The sequence below is a fragment of the Lepus europaeus genome, chromosome 6 (genome assembly GCF_033115175.1).
Source record: "Lepus europaeus isolate LE1 chromosome 6, mLepTim1.pri, whole genome shotgun sequence".
Lineage (NCBI taxonomy): Eukaryota > Metazoa > Chordata > Mammalia > Lagomorpha > Leporidae > Lepus > Lepus europaeus.
Genome location: NC_084832.1, coordinates 88,146,117 through 88,166,887, shown reverse-complemented (window position 1 = coordinate 88,166,887; position 20,771 = coordinate 88,146,117). Strand labels below are relative to the sequence as shown.

General features: G+C 44.4%; 1 protein-coding gene across 8 annotated transcripts in view; it reads left to right on the top strand.

The window, feature by feature from the left end:
- The first annotated feature begins 4,810 nt into the window (after positions 1 to 4,810).
- Positions 4,811 to 20,771, top strand: part of ZDHHC20 (zinc finger DHHC-type palmitoyltransferase 20) — an 83,043-nt gene continuing 67,082 nt past the window's right edge. For 3 of the 8 annotated variants that reach the window (XM_062194550.1, XM_062194547.1, XM_062194555.1), the window contains exon 1: positions 4,813 to 5,021. In XM_062194550.1, coding sequence (XP_062050534.1) covers positions 4,904 to 5,021 — 118 coding nt within the window. In that variant the 5' untranslated portion in view covers positions 4,813 to 4,903. Of the gene's footprint in view, positions 5,022 to 20,771 lie in introns of all 8 variants that reach the window. The other 5 variants (XM_062194553.1, XM_062194554.1, XM_062194548.1 and 2 more) reach the window with 4 other exon arrangements.

The window sequence follows — 20,771 nt, the reverse complement described above, 5'->3', positions numbered from 1 at the left end:
AAGAAAAGAAAAAGAAAAAGAGAGATCTTCCATCTGCTGGTTCACTCCCCAAATGCCCTCAGCAGGCAGACCGGGGCCCAGTTACTGGATCAATCAGCTGCTGCCTCCCAGGATTCACTAGCAGGGAGCTAGATTGGCAGTAAAGGATCTGGGCTTCCGGGCATTACCCTGACATGGAATGCAGGCGTCCCAAGCCCTGGTTCAACCTGCTGCACCACAATGCCCGTCCTCAAAGAATATTTTGATTGTTGGTAGTATAGAAAAGATTTCTCATTCATTGCAAAGTTCATGGATGAGTCACCTATAATCAAAGATTAATAAGAGAAAAACATACACATGTATTTTATATTAAATTGATGTGACACAGGAGCCTTCTGAAATGAAGAGTCAGAGTAAAGCTGTGTGTTCCTACGGACAATCATGCTGAAGCATGTTCGAAAGCCAGAAGGGTTTAATCTAATAATCATAAACTGGGGGGATCTCAGCAAGGTCTGTTTATGTCTCTGTGTCTTTAAGATGCAAGGAAGGGAGTGGGCACTGTGGCACAGCAGGATAAGCCTGTGACACCAGCACCCCATCTGGGTGCCTGTTCTAGTCCTGGCTGTTCCGCTTCCCATCCAGCTCCCTGCCAATGCCCCCTGGGAAAGCGGGGGAAGTGCTTGGGCCCCTGCTCCCTCATGAGAGACCTGGAAGAATCTCTGGGCTCTTAGCTTCAGCCAGGCCCAGCCCTGCCATGCCCATTGTGGTCATGTGGGGAGTGAACCAGTGGATGCAAGACCTCTCTCTCTCTCTCTCTCTCTCTCTCTGTTTCTCCCTCTCTCTATGTAACTCTGCCTTCCAAATAAATAAATGTCTTTAAAAGAGAGAAAGAAAGAAACACGAGGAAGAATTCCTTTGCTCCAGGTACCGGGAGGGCAATTCTTGAATGAGGGTGTTGGGATCACTTTGGAGGAAGGTCAGAGAATTCTCTGGCTGGAGAAGGCAGAGATGCCCACCTGCTTCTGCTGTCTCCTCAAATGCCAGCGTGCCATATCTTAGGGAAGTCCGTCCTGACCAGCATCAGTAGAAAGAGGGAACTTGGTTGTATGCTTTTAGTGTGTGTTTCCAACTTCCTCCCCACCCTCCCTTGGCTGGGTTGACATAGTCCAAGGACCACGGGAAGGTTCATCCCACTGCAGCAGGAAGCCAAGATGCACGCCAGTCCCTCTGTGGTAGTGCCCTGGCTGGAGTTGTTTCTGTCTATTGCGTTGTTAACTCGACAACAGTGCCTTCTTATTCTGAAGAATTCTAAATGGACATTTTTTTTTTTTTAATTTTTGACAGGCAGAGTGGACAGTGAGAGAGAGAGACAGAGAGAAAGGTCTTCCTTTGCCGTTGGTTCACCCTCCAATGGCCGCCGCGGTAGCGCGCTGCGGCCGGCGCACCACGCTGTTCCGATGGCAGGAGCCAGGTGCTTCTCCTGGTCTCCCATGGGGTGCAGAGCCCAAGCACTTGGGCCATCCTCCACTGCACTCCCTGGCCACAGCAGAGAGCTGGCCTGGAAGAGGGGCAACCGGGACAGGGTCGGTGCCCCGACCGGGACTAGAACCCGGTGTGCCGGCGCCGCAAGGCGGAGGATTAGCCTGTTGAGCCACGGCGCCAGCCTAAATGGACATTTTTACAATCTGTTCTTTTTCCATGTTTGCCCGTTATTTTGTTTTGAAATTTCATATTCTTTTTAGATGGAAGTTACTCCTTCATTTACCTCATTGTACATGTGCGCCAAATACTGTTTAAAGCCTTCATCAGATTCCTTCATATAATAAATTTTATTTTGCATAAATTCCAATATGCTAGTTTTTATTTGCATCCTTTGTTGGTGTTGGATTTCTTGTGTGTTTTTGAAGTGTAGTTTGGTTTTTGATTTGTAACTTTTCCTCACTCACTTTGTATCTCCATATACGTGGTTCTATACATGCTAACATTTCCTATCTGCCTCTACCTGCCCATCTAGAATTAGAAGTTAACCTAGTACTCTGAGGTGCCTGGCTGGTGGTCCAACAATCAGAAATCCTGTCCCAGGCCAGCTGGTAGCTTGGTTGACTTCCAGGGTCAGGAGCTGATTATGTCCTCCAAGTCCCATTAAAAGCCATGCACATGACCAGCACAATTCCTCTGTCTACCTTGTTGGGGGCTGGGGAGAATGGATGCTGGAGATCGAAGTTTGTGCCTGTGTTTATCCTCTTGGCTTTCTATTTTAATCTTCCATTGCTATGTTTGGGAGCAGAGTCGCTGTATCAAAGCCAGTCTGAAGTCCTGAGTAGCCTTCTTGTCAATTTCTCTGCTGCCTCCACTCTAGTTCAGGCCACTGTCCACTCTGCCTCGATAACTACGGCAGCTTCCGAACTGATCTCCCTACCGCCGGACTTTCTTCCCACCAGTCCCCATTCTTCCCACCATAACCAAGGAATTGTTGTACAATGTGATTCTTCTCACTTCACTACCCTCCCTAGAGGCTTTAAGTACTTCCCTGTTGTCACAATCAGCAGCAGAGGTGGCGCGAACTCACTGGCTCAACATGGAAAGGGAAGAAGACTGTCTCCTACTGCTCACAGGCGAAAGAGCATTGACTCTATAGTCACAGAAGACAGACACGTTCCCAAAGGAATGAATGTATTACTACCTTCTAAAAATGAATGCTCACCAGAAAGACTTCAGGACAAGGGAATAGGTCAGGAATACTTTCTAGGTCCCATGTAACAGTCAGCACCTGCTTAGAACACGTGGCAGTCAGTTAGAATGGATCTGGTTGGTGATTCCAAAAGTCAGGAAGAATGGAAGATAATGATGAAAACCTTCAAATGCCCATTAACAGATACTAAACATTTCCTATTTTCAAGGTACTTTGAGGGAAAGCAGAAAGCATATACAATGTGTCCAGCTTTAAAGAACCTTTCAAGACAGTAGTAGGTAAGGTGAAACATTTCAGCTTGTGTCGAAATCGTGTTGAACTGTGTTCCCCAAAAAAGATAGGCTGAAGCCCTAAACCCCAGTAATTCAGAATGTGACCTTATTTGGAAACAGTTTCCATGGCTGTCATTGTTCCAGGTGCGGTCAGACTGGAGTAGAGCAGACCCTTAATCCAGCATGAGATGTGCAGACAGGAGGGAACACCAGGCGACAATGGTGGCAGAGGCGGGGCTGATGCAGCTCCAAGCCAAGGGCCCCCAACAACTGATGACAGTCAGCAAGAAAAGCTAGGAAGCAGGAAGGATTTGCCCCTATAGATTTAGGGATTTGAAGCCTCCAGAGCTCCCAGACGAATTTCTGTTGTTTTTAAGCCTCTGTTTGTGCTATTTTGTTACAGCAGCCCTGGGAAACTAATGTTATCATTAGTTTTATAGCTAGTGTTATAAACAAAATGACATAACAAAAAAGAAATCATTTCCAGCTGACATGGAGCCTGTGCAGAACACAGCATCTGGGCCGGGCTTTGTAGCATGGTTTTGATAGGTAGCGATGGCAGCAGAAAGCACTTCGTGTTCTTCCACATCAGTCCAGGAATCAATCCTGAAGCGCAGCCCTGCTAAACAGCCTATTTGATTCCCTTTAATGCTCTGTAAGAACCCAGTGTCAACTTTGGCATCAACGTGACTGTAAGGCATAAAATCAGGAAGAACAGAATATTTTACATAGGCTTTATCCCTTTAAGCAGGAACTGTGGTGGTTAAATGATCACTTGCTTTTATTCCTTTTGTATCACACTGTAAGAGGGGCGGGAGGTATCGTCATGGAGATCTCAGTGTGCAGTCTACGGCTCATTAGAATCTCAGTCTAAGCAGAACTGACAAGCCGGTAAAAGGAACTGGTATTAAGAGCACCGTCTGGAATTTCTTCCAGGGCTTTTGACCTTGGTTTATGACGTCTTCACGGTACCGTCGCTAGGTTCTGTTATGATCACAGGCATTGCTTAGCAATCTCCGGTTGTAAATAAATTCTTGAAATTTCAGTAGTCATTTAGGGGGCAGGTACACGCTCCCCTTCTCACAACTCAATCTCACTTTGGGCTCCAAATGAAACTGACGGAATCCAGATGGCTTCCGTCCTAAAACACAAGCACCTACGGGTTTGAATCTTCAAAAACACCGAAGGGTTTCCTCCTGAAACCCGGATCAAACTGTCTCAGAGCACAAGGGTTCTTCACCAGGGATGTGCGCCCGAATCTCAGGGAGCAGCTTATAGAACAGAATGCATTCCCCCGCCTGCGTCCCGCACTCACACGGCTTTGTCACAGCGGAACACACGCCCCAACTACTTAGAGCCCCACGGACCAGCCCAGGAGGAAGTTCGGAACTCAGGACAAGGCCCTTAGCTCACAGCTAAGGGACCATTTCCAGCAGTCGCCTCCCCACCCTGAAACTCGATTCACAAAAGCTATTGTTAACCGCTGTCCTCCACCCCGGGGGTGTTTTCAGCCCGATGAGACCCCCCACCTTCCCAACGCCACTGCCACCTCCCACCCACTCTCCCTCCAGTCTCTCCTCCCTTTCCCACCCCAGGCCGGTCCCCTCCCACCTCCGCCACGCCCCCTGGGCGGCCACGAAGCCTAGGCCACGCCCCAATGCCTCGGGCCCCGCCTCCTTCGGCCGCGGAGGCCCCGCCCCCGACGGCGGGGCGACCAGCCGCCGCGGCCCGCCGCAGGAGGGGCGGGGGCGGGGCGGGCGCCGGGGAGGGGGGGCGCGGGATGAGGGGTGGGGGCGGGACCGGGCCGAGTGCCACGAGGGGAGGAGTCGCGCCGGCGACTCACACTTTCGCTCCTACGGGCTCTGCTTCGGAGAGCGAGGAGCTGGCGGGGGAGCCGCCGCTGGAGGACTGGCGCTCCCCGCGGCCGTCGGGCTCTGAGCTGCACCGTCGCCGGCGGAACATGGCGCCCCTGACGTTCTGGCGCTGCTGCCAGCGCATCGTGGGCTGGGTGCCGGTGCTGTTCATCACCTTCGTGGTCGCCTGGTCCTACTACGCGTACGTGGTGGAGCTGTGCGTGTGTGAGTACCGGGCGGGCGCGGGCGGGGGCGGGCCTGCCGGGGTCGGGGGCTCGGTTCGCGCCCGCGGCGCGGCCTTCGGGCGTCCCCGGGGCCGAGCGGCGCGGCCGCGGGCCGGCGAGCCCGAGCTTCCTGGGGCGGCGGGCGGCGTTCTGTGACGGAATGTTCGGAAAGGAAAGGCGTTTTCTGCCAAGTGGGAGAGCCCAGCCCGGGGGCGGGGGTCGTCCCGAGGTGCGCGAGAGGCCGTGCCTGCTTTTGTTAAGGGCTCGCGGAAGACAAATCTGTGCCTTCCAGATTGTTTTTTTGTCCGAACAGCGCGGGAAGAAACGCCCGGGACCCGCCGAGCCGGCGGCCGCGGGTGGGGGAAGGGAGGCGTGTCTCCCCTGGCCCGAGAGCAGGCGAGATCGCCCGCTGCTGATGTTTGCTGGCACTTGACCCTTCTTAAAGTTCATTTATTTCGAGTCTGAAGCCAGCGACCGGTGCAGAACGCGGCTTTCAGGCAGGACGAGTGAGTGGGGGCGACACCGAGCTCGACTCTCGTTTTCTTGGCTGTGGAGGCTGGTGTATCTTAGAGCTTCAGCTTCCTGGGTCTTGTTTTATTTTCGTTATTCCCATTTTCCTGGTTGGTTTTTGGTACCCAGTTCTCACCTGATTCCCTGACTTGCTGCTTAAAAAAGGGTTGTCTTTAGATCGAAGGAAATTGGTTGTCATCGGAACATTCAGAGCTACTGTGTGTGTGTGTGTGTGTGTGTGTGAGAGAGAGAGAACATGTGTGCCCAGATTGCTGTCTTGTGTAAATTGTTCATAAGCTTTGGGTATGCGGCTGTTTCATGTCAGTCGCCCCCTCCCTGTTGCTCTGTATACATCTGCTTTTTATATCAATTTTTTTATGAAAACCTAGGACCCAGTGGTAAATGGTGCCTGTAAAAGCCATCTCTTGGAAGTACCCTGGGACGATGTAGCCCTAGTTCTTATTCTGCAGAAACATCACCATTAGTATTCTTTGACAGAAAACCGGATGAGATAGGTTCTAGTTGTTGAGTGCAAAGCAGTCGTAGCACCCGCTTTCCCTGGAAGTGGCAGAAGCAGCATTTCAGTTAGGACGGATTCGTGTGACTCTCAGCCAGCTGCTTGATTAGGACACGAGTTCTGTAAATGGAGAATACTCTGGCTGAGAAGATTTAAGGGTAGGTGTTTTGTTGTTTTGATTTGGAAGACCGAGAGACAGAGACAGACATGTCCCCCATCCGCTGGTTCACTCCAGATGCTCACAGGGGCCCTGGCTGGGCCAGGTGGAAGCTGCGAGCTGAGAACTCCATCCACGTTTTCCACATGGGTGGCAGGGATCCAACTACTTGAGCCATCTCCTGCTGCCTCCCGGGTCACATATATAATTAGGAAGCTGAGATTGGTAATGTGGATCAGACTGCAACCCAGGCAGGCATCCCAAGTGGTGTCTTAAATCTGTGCTAACAGCCACCCCCTATGGATCTTTTTTTTTTTTTTTTTTAGATTTATTTATTTATTTAAAAGGCAAAGTTACAGAGAGAGAAGTCTTCCATTTGCTGGTTCACTCCCCAAATGGCTGGAGCTCTGCTGATCTAAAGCCAGGAGCCAGGAGATTCTTCCAGGTCTTCCACCTGGGTGCAGGGGCCCAAGGACTTGGGCCATCTCCCACTGCTTTACCAGGCCATAGAAGAGAGCTGGATCAGAAGTGGAGCAGCCGGGACTAGAACTGGCGCCCATATAGGATACCAGCACTGCAGGTGGCGGCTTTACTGGCTACACCACAGCACCGCACCAGCCCCAAGGGTCAGTTTTTAAATTAAAATATCTACCCTTGTGGGAGGGGGGGTGTTGTAGCTCAGCAGTTCAGGTGGCTCCTTGTGTAGCCCACATCCTCCATCAGAGTGCTGGTTTAAACCCAGACTAGACTACTGTGCTTCTGATCCACCTGTCTGCTAAGACATCTTGGGAGGCAGTAGATGATGCCTCAAGTGCGTGGACCCCTGTCACCCGTGTGGGAGACCTGGATGGAGTTCCGGGTTCCTAACTTCAGGCTGGCCCAGCCCTTGCTGTTGTGGGCATTTGAGGAGTGAGCCAGTAGATAAGACTCACTATCTGTGTCTCTCTCTCACTCTCACTCTGCCTTTCAGTAGATGAAGATCAACATTTTTAAAGATCCGCCCTTAAGAAAATTGCTTTGCACCTAAATGTTTAATTTTGAGGAAAACTATCACTACAGGTAGGCCCATAATAAGGTGGTTGTGGAATATTAGTTCCAAACAATAATAGCGTCAATCTGTTGAATATAATGTTTTGTCTCATCCTTTGGATGCCAAAATGTTGAGTCAGTTAGAATTGAGTAGATTTAGCTATTTGTTGCAGCTGTTTCCAGAAAGTAATAGTTAACTTATAATACCTACTTTATACTATTTTCTTTGAAGTGGACATTCACTCCAAAAGTTGTATCATTCTTATGTTGGATGAGGCCCACCCTATTCTAATTCTCATTAGTGGTTTTGAAGTAAAGCTTGTGAAAGAACACTAAAAATTTGATATTGGTTAAAAATGCGTATTTATGTTCCGATTTCACAGTTTAACCTATCCATAACTTCTGTCAAAAATATCAAAAGGTGTGATTAGACCATGCTGCCAAAAGTCTTAAATTGTTCCTAATTTCTTTCAACCTTTCATATAAAGTAAGGGAATGAATATGAATTGAGAAGCACTGTGTGCTAGTGAGCATAAAAGGGATATTTCATTTATTCTATTCTTTAATTCTCTTATCTCAGAGTGTAGGTGTCTCTACAGAGCTGGAAGTTGAGATTCTGCGTGATTAGTCCTTTGGTTAGGTCATATAATTGTTGAGTGACTATTGGAATGTGACCTACATGGTTCCATACTTCTGTTAAACTTTTAGCGACCAGTGAGAGTCAGTGGAACAGTAATTGTTTGGTCCATAATAGGGTGGTAGGTTATTCAAGTGGTTGACATTTTTGAAAGTCAATTAGTTGGACTTTAGGCCCATCCTTTAGAAATTAAAGCTCTAGGATTTTATTAAGTTAAAACATTCTGCAACAATTAAGGTCCAATGCTTGGCAGAATTTTCAACTATTCAGAAACAAGAGGTCTTAGAGACTGTTTCATACTGATAGCTGGGTTTGGAATTTGGAAGGTCTGCAGTGTCTCTGGACTGTCAAGGTGGGTATAAAAGTATATTCCCTCTCAAAAATATCTTTTATTCTACTTAGGTATTTTTATATTTCATAAGCAATGGCCCTCCCCTGAAATATATAAGCATATCCCTTTATAGGAAGACTGGAAGGAAGTGTGCTTTCCACTATATGCCGTGTTAAGCATTTTTATAGAATTTTCTTAGTTACTGATATTCTTCATCAAACTAGAAGGCAGGGAGGATCCTGGTTGTAACTTTACATGCATGTGTCAATTTAATACTCACAGTCAAAATTCACAAGGCTAAGCAGTTTCCCCAGGGTGATGTAGAGACACTGAATAACATAATCAGAATTAGAACTCAAGTGGTTTGCCTCCTGAGCCCGTGTTTTAAAGTTCACCACTGTGCAGTGAGTAACTCGTTTACTTACTTGTGCAGATCTGGACACTGAGGGAAGTGTCTGTCTATCATATGTTCGTCTATGATATGTTTATAGAAGGTGGTTTTTCTCTTCAAAAACAGCAGTAGAGGTTCCTAAATGTATCAGGCAATAAAAATGCCTGGCCCATAGTAAGCCCTCAGTCATTTGGACAGATTGCTTCTGAGCGAGAGAGACCCTCCTTCTTTCCATCCCAGTCTCTGTAGCTTCCTAGTTTTCTAATTAAACATATACAAACATGTTTGGTTTATCCAAGGATGGGTATATCTTTTACTTTTTCTGAGGCAGAAATATATACAGTGGGACTGTAACCTCTGAACTTGTATCACATACTTCTTGCATCTTCTTCAAATTTAGAGACACAAGATAAATAAATACTATCATTAAACATAGTTTAAAATAGTTGGTTTTGAAGTGTGTTATTGATCTCAAAAGATTCTTATAGTTTTTCTCTTCTCTATTTCATTGATTCATCTATTTCCTTTTATCTTTTACTTTGAGTTTAATTTGCTCTTTTTCTAGTTTCTTAATATGGAAACCAAGGTCATTGATTTGAGCCCATCTTAGGTATTTAGTCCTATAAATTACCACTAAATGTTATGTTACTTCTATCCCATCATATTTTTTTTAAAGATTTATTGTGTTTATTTGAGAGACAGAGTGACAGAGAGTAGTGGGGAGAGAGGTAGAGACAGAGATCTTCCATCTGCTGGTACACTCCCCAAATGACCACAAAGTCAGGTGCATGGAACACAGTCCATGGGTTCAAGCATGAGGTCTGTCTTTTGCTGCCTTCCTGGGCACATTAGCAGGGAATTGCATACAAAGCAGAAGAGCTGGGACTTGAATTTTGGTGCTCCAATGTGGGATGCCAGCGTCCCAGGTAGTGGCTTAACCCGCTGTACCACAGTGTCACTTCCACCATTAATTTTGATACATTATAGGTTTTTAAAAAAGATTTATTTATTTATTTGAAAGGCAGAGTTAGAGAGAGGCAGAAGCAGAGAAAGAGAGAGAAGTCTTCCATCCACTGATTCACTCCCCAAATGGCCACAATGGCCAGAGCTTGCCTGATCCAAAGCCAGGAACCAGGAGCTTCTTCCTGGTTTCCCACACACAGACTTGGGCCATCTTCTACTGCTTTCCCAGGCTGAAGCAGAGAGTTGGATCGAAAGTGGAGTAGCCAGGACTCAAACTGACTAGCGTATGGGATGCCGGCATTGCAGGCAGTTGCTTTACCCACTACGCCACAGCACTGGCCCCTTACATCATTTTTTAATTTTTACTCCATTTAAATAGTTTTCTCATTTCACTTTTGATTTCATCTTTGACCCCCATGATTTGATTATTTCACCTTTGATACCCATGATTTGATTATTCTAGAAGTATGCTACTTAATTTTCAGTTATTGGATTTCAGAGTTAATTCCACATTGTCAGAGAACATATTTTCTGCGACTTACATTCTTTAAAATATATTCAGATTTATTTTATGGCCCAAAATGTGGTGGTCTGTCTTACCAGTGTTACATGTGCACTAAGTGTTCTGTTATGTCATAATGCTCCATAAATGTTAATTAAAGCAAGTTGGTAGCATTCAACTCTTCTGTTGAATGCTTGTTCTTGCTTTTCTGTTCTTTCAGTTATTAAGAGAAGTATGACTGTGATTGTGGATTTGTTTATTTTCCTTTGTATTTCTGTAAATTTTTGGAAATTAGTTTATTTATTTGAAAGACAAAGTGGCAAAGGAGGAGAGAAGGAGAGAGAGTATCTTCCATTCACTGGTTTACTCTGCAAGTGGCCACAGCACCTAGGGCTGGTACAGGCCAAAGCTAGGAGCCTAAAATTCCATTCTTGTCTCCTATGTGGATGGTAGGGGTCCAAGCGCTTGGGCATCCTCTACTGCTGTCCCAGCCACATGGCAGGGAGCTGGATCAGAAGTGGAGCAGCCAGGATTCAAATGGGCACTTTAATAAGAGCTTCTGGTGTTGCAAGCAGTCGTTTAACTCACCATGCTACAACATTTGCCCAATAGCCATTTTTGTCTCATGTATTTTTCAGATCTGTAATAAGGAACATGAACAGTTTAAAATTATTATGGTCTCTTGATGAATTGTCGATTTTTATCATTATGAAATAACTTGCTTATCCCTGGTGATATTGTTTGGCCGATTTTTAAAAATTTCATCATAGTTACATGTTGGCTAACCTTTCTTTGATTTGTGTTAGCGTGGTATGTCTTTCTTTGTCCTTTTATTTTTTTAAATTATTTTTAAAAGATTTAGTTATTTATTTAAAAGGCAGAGTTACAGAAAGAGAGACAGAGATAGAAAGATATCTCGCATCTGCTCGTTCACTCCCCAATGTCAGTGACTGGCCAGGCTGAAACCAGGAGCCTGGAACTCCATGCTGGTCTCCCACATGGGAAAACAAACTTTTAAGTTAATTTATTTTGGGGCTGGAGCTGTGGAATAGCAGGTAAAGCTGCGGCCAGCATCCTCTATGGTCGCTGGTTTGAGTCCCGGATACTCCACTTCCAGTCCAGCTCTCTGCTTTGGAATGGGAAATCCGTAGAAGATGGCCCAACTCCTTGGGCCCCTGTACCTGCATGGGAGACCCAGAAGAAGCTCCTCCTGGGTTCTAATCAGCACAACTCTGTCCATTGCGGCCAATTGGGAAGTGAACCAGTGGATGGAAGACCTCTCTCTCTGCCTCTCCTCTCTCTGAGTAACTCTGACTTTCAAATAAACAAATAAATCTTTAAAAAATTATTTTGACAGAGCAAGCAAGTGAACACTCCCATTTGCCAGTTAATTTTCTAAATACCTGCCATGGCCAGGACTGGGCTGGGCCAAAGCTGGATCAGAAACAATCCAAATCTCCCATTCGGGTGGCAGGTCTGCTGTTACTGAGCCATCATTGCTGCCTTCCAGAGTCTGTATTAACAGGAAGCTGGAATCAGAAGCTGGAGCTGGGAATCAAACCTAGATGTTCTGATGTGGATACAAACATCTTAAATGTCACCTTAGCTGCTAGACTAGAAAGTCTGCCCTGTTCTTTTACTTTTAACCTTCTTATTTCTTTATATTTAAAATGTTTTTCTTGTGAGAAGTGTATATTTGGGTATTTTATTCAATCTGAAAATCTCTGCCTTTTAATTGGAATGTTTTGACCATTTACATTTAATGTAATACTTGATACAGTTAAGTATATTGTTTGCCATTTGTTCTTTATCTGTCCTGTCTGTTCTCCATTCCTGTTTCCTTTTTCTATCTTCTTTTGAATTAGCTATTTTTTAATCTTTTGTTTGACTTACTACTTTTTCCTTCTGTCTGTTATTTTAATGGTTGCTTTACAGTTTATAGCATACATCTTTAACTTCTCCTAACCTACCTTCAAGTGGTACAGCTCTTTACATAAAGTACCTTATTAAAGCATACTTCCATTTCTTCCCTCCCAGCCTTTATGCTGTTGTCACACATTTCATTTTTTTAAACCTCACACTATGCTGCTATTATTTTGTTTGAACAATTGATTATGTTTTGAAAAGATTTAAATAATTTTAAAAAAGGGTGGGTGTTTGGTGCACAGTTAAGGTGCTTGGGATGCACCTTATATACATCTCGTATCGGAGTATCTAGGATTGAGTCCTTGCTCCATTTCCAAATCGAGCTTCCTGCTAATGCACTCTCTGGAAGGCAGCAGGTTATGGCTCTTATTAATTGGGTCCCTGCCACCCAGATAGGAAACCCAGAGTGAGTTCCTGGCGCCTGACTTCAGGCTGGCCCAACCTCAGCCATTGTGGGCATTTGGGGAATGAACCAGTGGTTAGAAGATCTGTCTGTCTCTGCCTTTCAAAAAAATAAAAATAAATAAACAATAAAAAACACAGGTTACATATATACTGTTGTAGTTACCATTTCTGGTACTGTTTGTTCCTTTTTATAGATATGTATTTCCATCTGGTATTATTTTGTCTTCCTGAAGGGCTCCTTTGACATTTATTGTAGTATAGGTCAGCTGGTAATGAATCATTTCTGATCTTCTGTGCCTGTAAATGTTTTATTTTACCTTTGGTTTTCAAAAAGCAACTTTATCAAGATACAGTCTACATACGAAATTCACTCTCATTAAAGAGGTACACTGCAGTGATTTTTATTAACATTATCCATTTGTGCAGTGTCACAGCAATCCACTTTTTGAGCATTTCTATCACTCGCCCAATTCCTCGTGTCTATTTACAGTTAATCCCTCTTCCCAGCTATAGCAAAGGCAACCGTTATCCATGTTCTGTTCCATATACCTTTTCTGGACATCTCACATAAATGAAATCACACAATGAGTGTTCTTTTGTGTTTGGTGTCTTTTACATAGCTTAGTGTTTTTGAGGTTTCTCTGTGTTGCAGTAAAAAATCTTCAAAAATGCATGCATTATTGTTCACTTCACATTCCAATTTGTATTTTTCCTGTTTTAAATACATATTTATAGTTTAATTTAGAGCTGTATTTCTAGTACACCTTTACAAAGCATTTGTGTGTTGAATTAGAATATAAATGTAAAATATGGATTCATATTTAAGTACCTAAATAATCCTGCTTACAAGATTTATGATTGGGTCCTGTTGGTGTTCCTGTTCAATAGAAAGTCTGATGCTAGTAGACTTTTTGTAATAAAGCAATATTCTTTTTTTAAAGAAATATTTATTTATTTGAAAGGTGGAATTACAGAGGCAGAGAGAGGGGGGAGGAGGGGGGGAGAGAGAGAGAGAAAGAGAGAGAGAGAGAGAGAGGTCTTCCATCTGCTGGTTCACTCCCCACATGGCCACAATGTCTGGGGCTGGGCCAGTCCTAGACCAGAAGCCAGGAGCTTCCTCCAGGCCTCCCATGTGAGTGCAGGGGCCTAGGGATTTGGGGGCCATCTTGTACTGCTTTCCCAGGCCATAGCAGAGAGCAGGATTGGAAGTGGAGCAGCCAGGACTCAAACCAGCGCTCATGTGGGGTGCTAGCACTTTAGGTGGTGGCTTTACTTGCTAAGCCACAGTGCTGGCCCCAACTTTTTTTTTTTTTTTTTTTTTTTTTTTTTTTTTTTTGAGTTCTTACTGGGGCCACTGCTGTGCTGTGCCAAGATGGGCTACAGCCTGTGGTGTTGGCATCCCATGTGGGCCCAGGTTTGAGTCTCAGCTGCCCTGCTTCCCATCCAGCTTCCAGCTAATGCTCCTGGAAAAGTAGAGTAGCGTGGCCCAAGTGCTTGGGCCACTACACCCACAGGGGAGACCCGGAGGAAGCTCCTGCCTCGTGGTTTTGGCTTAGCCCAGCCCTGGCTGTTGTGGCCATTTGGGGAGTGGGCCTGTGGATGGAGGGTCTCTCTCTGTCTCTCCCTCTCTCTGTAACTCTGTAACTCTCTGTAACTCTTTTAAATAAATCTTTTTAAAAAGTTTTTATACTCCTATGGAGTGTATGAAACATTCTTTTTATATTAATACAAAAAACTTAAAACTAGTTTTTTATCATATATACATTATATTTTTCTTAGCTTTTTTAGTGTAACCTGATAATATTGGCCTTTTAAAAATATTTAACTGAGAGGCCGGCGCCGTGGCTTAACAGGCTAATCCTCTGCCGTGCGGCGCTGGCACACTGGGTTCTAGTCCCAGTCGGGGCTCTGGATTCTATCCCGGTTGCCCCTCTTCCAGGCCAGCTCTCTGCTATGGCCCGGGAGTGCAGTGGAGGATGGCCCAAGTGCTTGGGCCCTGCACCCCATGGGAGACCAGGAGAAGCACCTGGTTCCTGGCTTCGGATCAGCACGGTGCACCGGCCACAGCGGCCATTGGAGGGTGAACCAACGGCAAAAGGAAGACCTTTCTCTCTGTCTCTCTCTCTCACTGTCCACTCTGCCTGTCAAAAAAAAAAAAAAATATATATATATATATATATATTTAACTGAGAAATAGTTGTATATACTTATGGGGTACAATATGATAATTTGATAAATGTTGATTCTGGAATTTTTTTTAAAAGATTTATTTATTTGTTTGAAAGTAAGAGTTACACAGAGAGAGGAGAGACAGAGGGGGAGGGTCTTCCATCCGATGGTTCACTCCCCAGATAGCCGCAACAGCCAGGAGCATCTTCCGGGTCTCCCATGCGGGTGCAGGAGCCCAAGGACTTGGGCCATCTTCCACTGCTTTCCCAGGCCGTAGCAGAGAGCTGGATTGGAAGTGGAACAGCCGGGTCTCGAACCGGTGCCCATATGGGATGCCAGGGCTTCAAGCCAGGGTGTCAACCCACTGTGCCACAGCGCCGGCCCCAATTCTGGAATTTCCAAGTCAGAATAATTCACAGAATAATTCACATATTCTTCACCTTATATATTTTATGGTGAGTACATTTAAAAGCCTCTCCTTGAAATTTGAAATATGAAATACAGCATTATAGTTTCCATGCTGTGTGGTACAACTGTAAACTCATTTGTCCTATCTACTGGAAACTTTGTACCCCTAGACCAGTGTGTCCCCTTTGTTCTTACTCTACCACTTCCCCCCCTCACCGGTAACCACCATTCTTCTCTCTGACATGCATTTCAGTTTTTCAGAGTTGAAGTATAAGTGAGGTCGTATATTTGTCTTTTTTGTGTCCTTCTGGGTTTGTCACTTCACATGATATCCTCTATATTCATGTAAATTGCCATATGTGACAGAATTTCCTTATTATTCAAGGCTCAGTAGAACCCCATTGTGTTTATATGCCACATTTCGAGTCCAGTCATGTGTAGGTAGACATGTCCATAGTTTCTACGTCTTACCTATTCTGCGTAATGTGTAATATATATGAGAGTACAGATAGCTCTTCAATATACTGGTTCCATGTCCTTCATATATATTCCCTGCTATAGGATTGCTAAATCCAATGGATTTTCTAGCTTAAGTTTATGCTATTTGCCAAGCTGCCCATTTTAATGTACAATTGCATAGGGTACAATGGAGACTCTTTTTATATCCTCATGAACACTTACGATTTTGCATCTTTCTGATCATTCTAACAGGTGGGAGGTGATATATTGCTGTTTTAATTTGTGTCTCACCAAAGATAGTGATGTTGAGGATGTTTTCATATATTAGCCATTTACATCTCTTCTATTGGGAAATATCTATTTGGGTCCTTATCTCCTCTTAATAGAGATATTTGATTTCATATTATTATATTGATTTGCTTAGGGAATATTATTCTCTTAACTGTGTTAATATTAGACTTATCACTGTTTCTTTTTTAATTTTTAAGGATTTATTTTTTTAAAAGATTTATTTATTTACTTGAGAGGCAGAGTTACAGAGAGAGAGAGAGAGAGGTTGGCTTATTCTCCAAATGGCCACAGTAGCCAGAGCTAGACCAATCCAGAGCCAGGAGCCAGAAGCTTCTTCTGGTTCTCCCACATGGGTGCAGGGGCACAAGCACTTGGGCCACCTTCCACTGCTTTCCCAAGCAATATTCTTTTAATTAATTACTTTTTATTTGAGAGGCACACAGAGAAAAAGCCATCTGCTGGTTTGCTTCCCAGATGCCCATGACAGCCCTGCTCTGGGCTAAAGCAGAACCTGGAGACGTAAGTGGCAGGAACCCAACCACTTGAGCCATCACTGTTGCCTCCTAGAGTCTTCATTACCAGCAAGCTTGAGTCAGGAGTGAGAGCTGGCTAGTGCCAGTTATTGAATGCAGGTACTTCAATGGGGTACCCAGACATATTAACTGCTAGGGAAAATGACTCCCCCTGACTTCTAATTATTTTTTGTTGAATTTATTAAAATCATACTCATAAATTCCTTTGACTCATGTTTGAATGTTAAAACACACAAACAAGTAGAATAGTACTTATTAAAGTTATAAAACATATTTTACAGGGCCAGCATTGTGCGTAGCAGGTTAAGTCTCTGCCTATGGTGCTTCTTCCCATATGGGCACCAGTTCATGTCCTGGCTGCTCCATTTCTGATGCAACTCCCTACTAATGTGTCAGAGAAAGTAGCAGAAGATGACCCAACTCTTTGGCCCTCTGTCACCCACATGGGAGACCTGGAAGACACTTCTCACTCCTGGCTTCAGTGAACCAACATATGGAAGACCAGTCTCTCTGTCTTTCCCTCTCTTTGTGTATCTCTGACTTTCAAATAAATTAAAACAAACCCACTGTGTTTTACAATCTTTGGTGTAGAAGTCTAGATGATATGGCCTATTGGTTCTACAGTCTTTGTTTTGAATTATGAAACTGATTCCTTGAAATTATGTTGACATGTTAAAAAAAAATAAAATAAAAACTTGGCTCATTAAATCCCATCCATAGGGGCCAGCATAGTGTCACAGTGGGTTAAGCTGCTGCCTGGGATGCTAGCATCCCATATTAGAGCATCAGTTCAAGTCCCAGCTGCTCTGCCTCTGATCCAGCTCTCAGTTAATGTTCCTAGGAAAGCAGTAGATGATGGCCCAAGTGCTTGAGCCCTGTGCCACCCACATGGGATACCCAGATGTTCTGAGCTCCTGACTTCAGCCTGGACCAGCCCCTGTCATTGGTGCCATGTGGGTAGTGAACCAGCAGATAGAAAATCTTTTTCTCTCTCCATCTTCCTCTTTCTTTATCACCTTGCCCTTCAAATACATAAAGTGAATCTTTAGGGGAAAATAACTCATCTGTATGTTTGGCATAATGATAGGAAAAGTAAAAAAAAAAAATCTTAATTTGAATTGTTTAAAATAATTTATTAATTGTATATCCTGTCTTTCGGATTGCTTGAGTTTAATGATTATCTAGATAGGTTACCTTTTGCAAGCTATAGTCCCCTTCAGACCTGTTTATTTGCATTCTGTAGAACAAGGTTTTGGTTTTATTTTTTGTTCTCCTCCCCCACTTCTAACAACTGAGTTATCTTTCTTGGTATTGTTTTCCCCTGTTACTTGGTAGTAAACTAGCTCTATAAAAATACATCCAGAGTAAAATACTCCAACCCTAATGAACAAAACAATCTTGTATGTTTTCTCCCACTGAACTGAACTTTCTTTGAGGCTTCACTGCCTTCTTGAAAGATAAGAAATGTGGAAGGAAAAGACATTGGGCAACTTAGAAACCAGATCAGACTGGAAGAACGTGCCCTGGTGGTATAAATAAAAGCTTTACTTCTTTGCCCGTTTCCACTTCATGGTAAAGAAGAAGTAGTGTGCTGAACTCTAGCCTCCAGTGTCTGCCTGCTTGACATCAGTGCTGGGTAACCAATAGGCATTCACCTTTATTTATTTATTTTTTTATTTTTATTTTTTATTTTTGACAGGCAGAGTGGACAGTGAGAGAGAGAGACAGAGAGAAAGGTCTTCCTTTGCCGTTGGTTCACCCTCCAATGGCCGCTGCGGCCGGCGCACCGTGCTGATCCGAAGCCAGGAGCCAGGTTCTTCTCCTGGTTTCCCATGGGTGCAGGGCCCAAGCACTTAGGCCATCCTCCACTGCACTCCCTGGCCACAGCAGAGAGCTGGCCTGGAAGAGGGGCAACCGGGACAGAATCCGGCGCCCTGACCGGGACTAGAACCTGGTGTGCGGGCGCCGCAAGGTGGAGGATTAGCCTATTGAGCCACTGTGCCGGCCCGGCATTCACATTTAACATGTCCAAAAACGAAACTCTGGATTTTTTTTTTTTTCCCTCTCCTGAACCAGCTGCTTCTATCATAACTCATTAAATGGCAGTTGTACTCTTCCAGTTTCTTGATTGAAGTCATTCCACATCCAACTGATCAGCAAATCCTGTCATTAAATATACTAAAACCTGGTTGCTCCTGATCACACCACTGCAACTATATCCCTTCAACCAACTTGATCTCTGCTTTGTGAAGTAGGTTGGAAAACATGGCCACCATAATTTGCACCTCCTCCCATCAAGCGGTCGAGTCTGGTTATCTACCCATGAAACTGGACTTGACATTTTACTTGCTTTAACCAATAGAATGTGGTGGAAATGATGATGTATGAGTTCTGGAACCTGAGCCTCAAGTGATAATACATCTTCGGCCTTAGCTCTTTTGCAACATTCTTGTCATCATGTAAGGGCAAATCTAGGCTAGACTGCTGTGTGAGAGATCAGATGCTTACAAGATTAATGTCTTGTATTAAGCTTTTCTCTCTTTTTTTTTTTAAGATTTGTTTATTTTTTATTAGAAAGGCAGAGTTACTGAGAGGTAAAGGCAGAGAGAGGGAGGGAGAGAGAGAGAGAAAGAGGTGTCTTCCATCCGATCCAAAGCCAGGAGCCAGGAGCTTCTTCTGGGTCTCCCACACTGGTGCAGGGGCCCAAGCACTTGGGCCATCTTCTACTGCTTTCGCAGGCAGAGAGCTGGTTTGGAAGTGGAGCAGCTGGAGCTCGAACCAGTGCCCATAGGGGATGCTGGCACTGCAGGCTGCACCATAGTGCCAGCCCTGTATTCAGCTTCTAAAGTTCTGCAGGATGATGATGATGTCAAGGGCCATCTCCATTAGGTTTCTCCCTGTTGCTTCCCCCACACATACTCCTGACATTACCATTGACCCATAGCTCTACCACTACCACACTGGCCTCCTTTCTGTTCCTTAATCATCTTAATCATGGTCTTCATGTAATGGTCTTTGTGTACACTTTGAACTTGTTTCCCTGCAATAAAATGGAATCATAGCTTAAAAAGTGATGTCAAGTTCCTGGCAGAGGAGGCTTTCAGATGTTATTGAGGATAGGGAAAAGATTTAAATACCATTAGCACACTGTTTCTTGTCTTCTTGAACCCTTTTTGGTGAGAGCTGGTGTTTTTGTAGGTAGAATTGTGTTTTCTCCCCCAAGTTGTGTAGTGAGCAAAGGAGCACATTCTCACCCACTTTTCATGTTCGTAATTGGCTCTATTTGAAGATCATACCACAGAATGTGCCTTTTTTGCTGTAAACTGCTGGTCATGTTAGCAGTATGCATGTGGGAAGGTGTGTTGTCTAATGGAAGGGGTCATCCGCATCATCATGTGGGCTTTTAAGAATGATAACACCTGACATTATTCCTGTGTGTAAGAAATACAGATTTACGTATTGCTGAAATGTGCAGCACATGTTTTTGAGCAGTTGGGCACATACATTTAATTACTGAAAGAGCCGATAAAAAATAAAAGTGAGCATAGTTTGTTTTTAAGATTTATTTATTTATTTGAAAGAGAGAGAGAGGGAGAGATATTGAGAGAGAGAGAGAGAGAGAGAGAGAGCGCACTTCCACCCACTAGTTCACTCCCCAAATGCCTGCAATAGCCAAGGCTGGGCCAGACTGAAGCTAGGAGCAATGAACTTCGTATGGTCTCCCATGTGGGTGCAGGGGCCCAAGGATTTGGGCTGTCTTCTGCTGCTTTTCCAGGTGCATTAGCAGGGAGCTGGTTTGGAAGTGGAGCAGCCAGGACTTGCGCGAGCACCCATATGGGATGTTGGCACAGCAGACAGAAGGCTTAACCTGCTTAACCACAGCACTGGCCCCATGAGCAGTAGTTTTAAGAAAATAAATTCAAGATAGGGATTCATACTCAAAGATCTTAAAAATAAAGATTTTTTAAAAAGATTTGTTTTTATTTGAAAGGTGGAACAACACAAAGGGAAAGAGAGAGAGAGAAAGAGAAGCAGGTATCTTCCATCCACTAGTTCACTTCCCCAATAGCTGCAACATCTGGATCTGAAGTCAAGAGCCAGGAACTCCATCCCAGATCTCCTGTGTGTATATCAGGGACCCGAGTTGTTGGGCCATCTTCCACTGCCTTTCCAGGACTATTAGCAGGAAGCTGGATCAGAAGCTGAGTAGCTGGGACTCAAATTGGAACTCCAATATTGGATGTTGGTGGCAGCTTAACCCGCTATGTCACAATGCCAGCCCCCCATTTTCTGAGTTCTTTTTGCTGTTCCCAGCACTTCACTGTACTAACTAGTGTAAACTTTGTACCACTTATTGGAATCATAGGAAGAGTTAATTTTTGGTAACATACTAATTGAACAACATATAAAAACAAATGTGAATTTATTAAAAGTGAAGTCTTCGGGGAAGCTGTTTAAATTTAATTGTGTGGAAAACATATCCTCAGCACTTCAAGGAAATCATATCAAATGTAACAAAATCT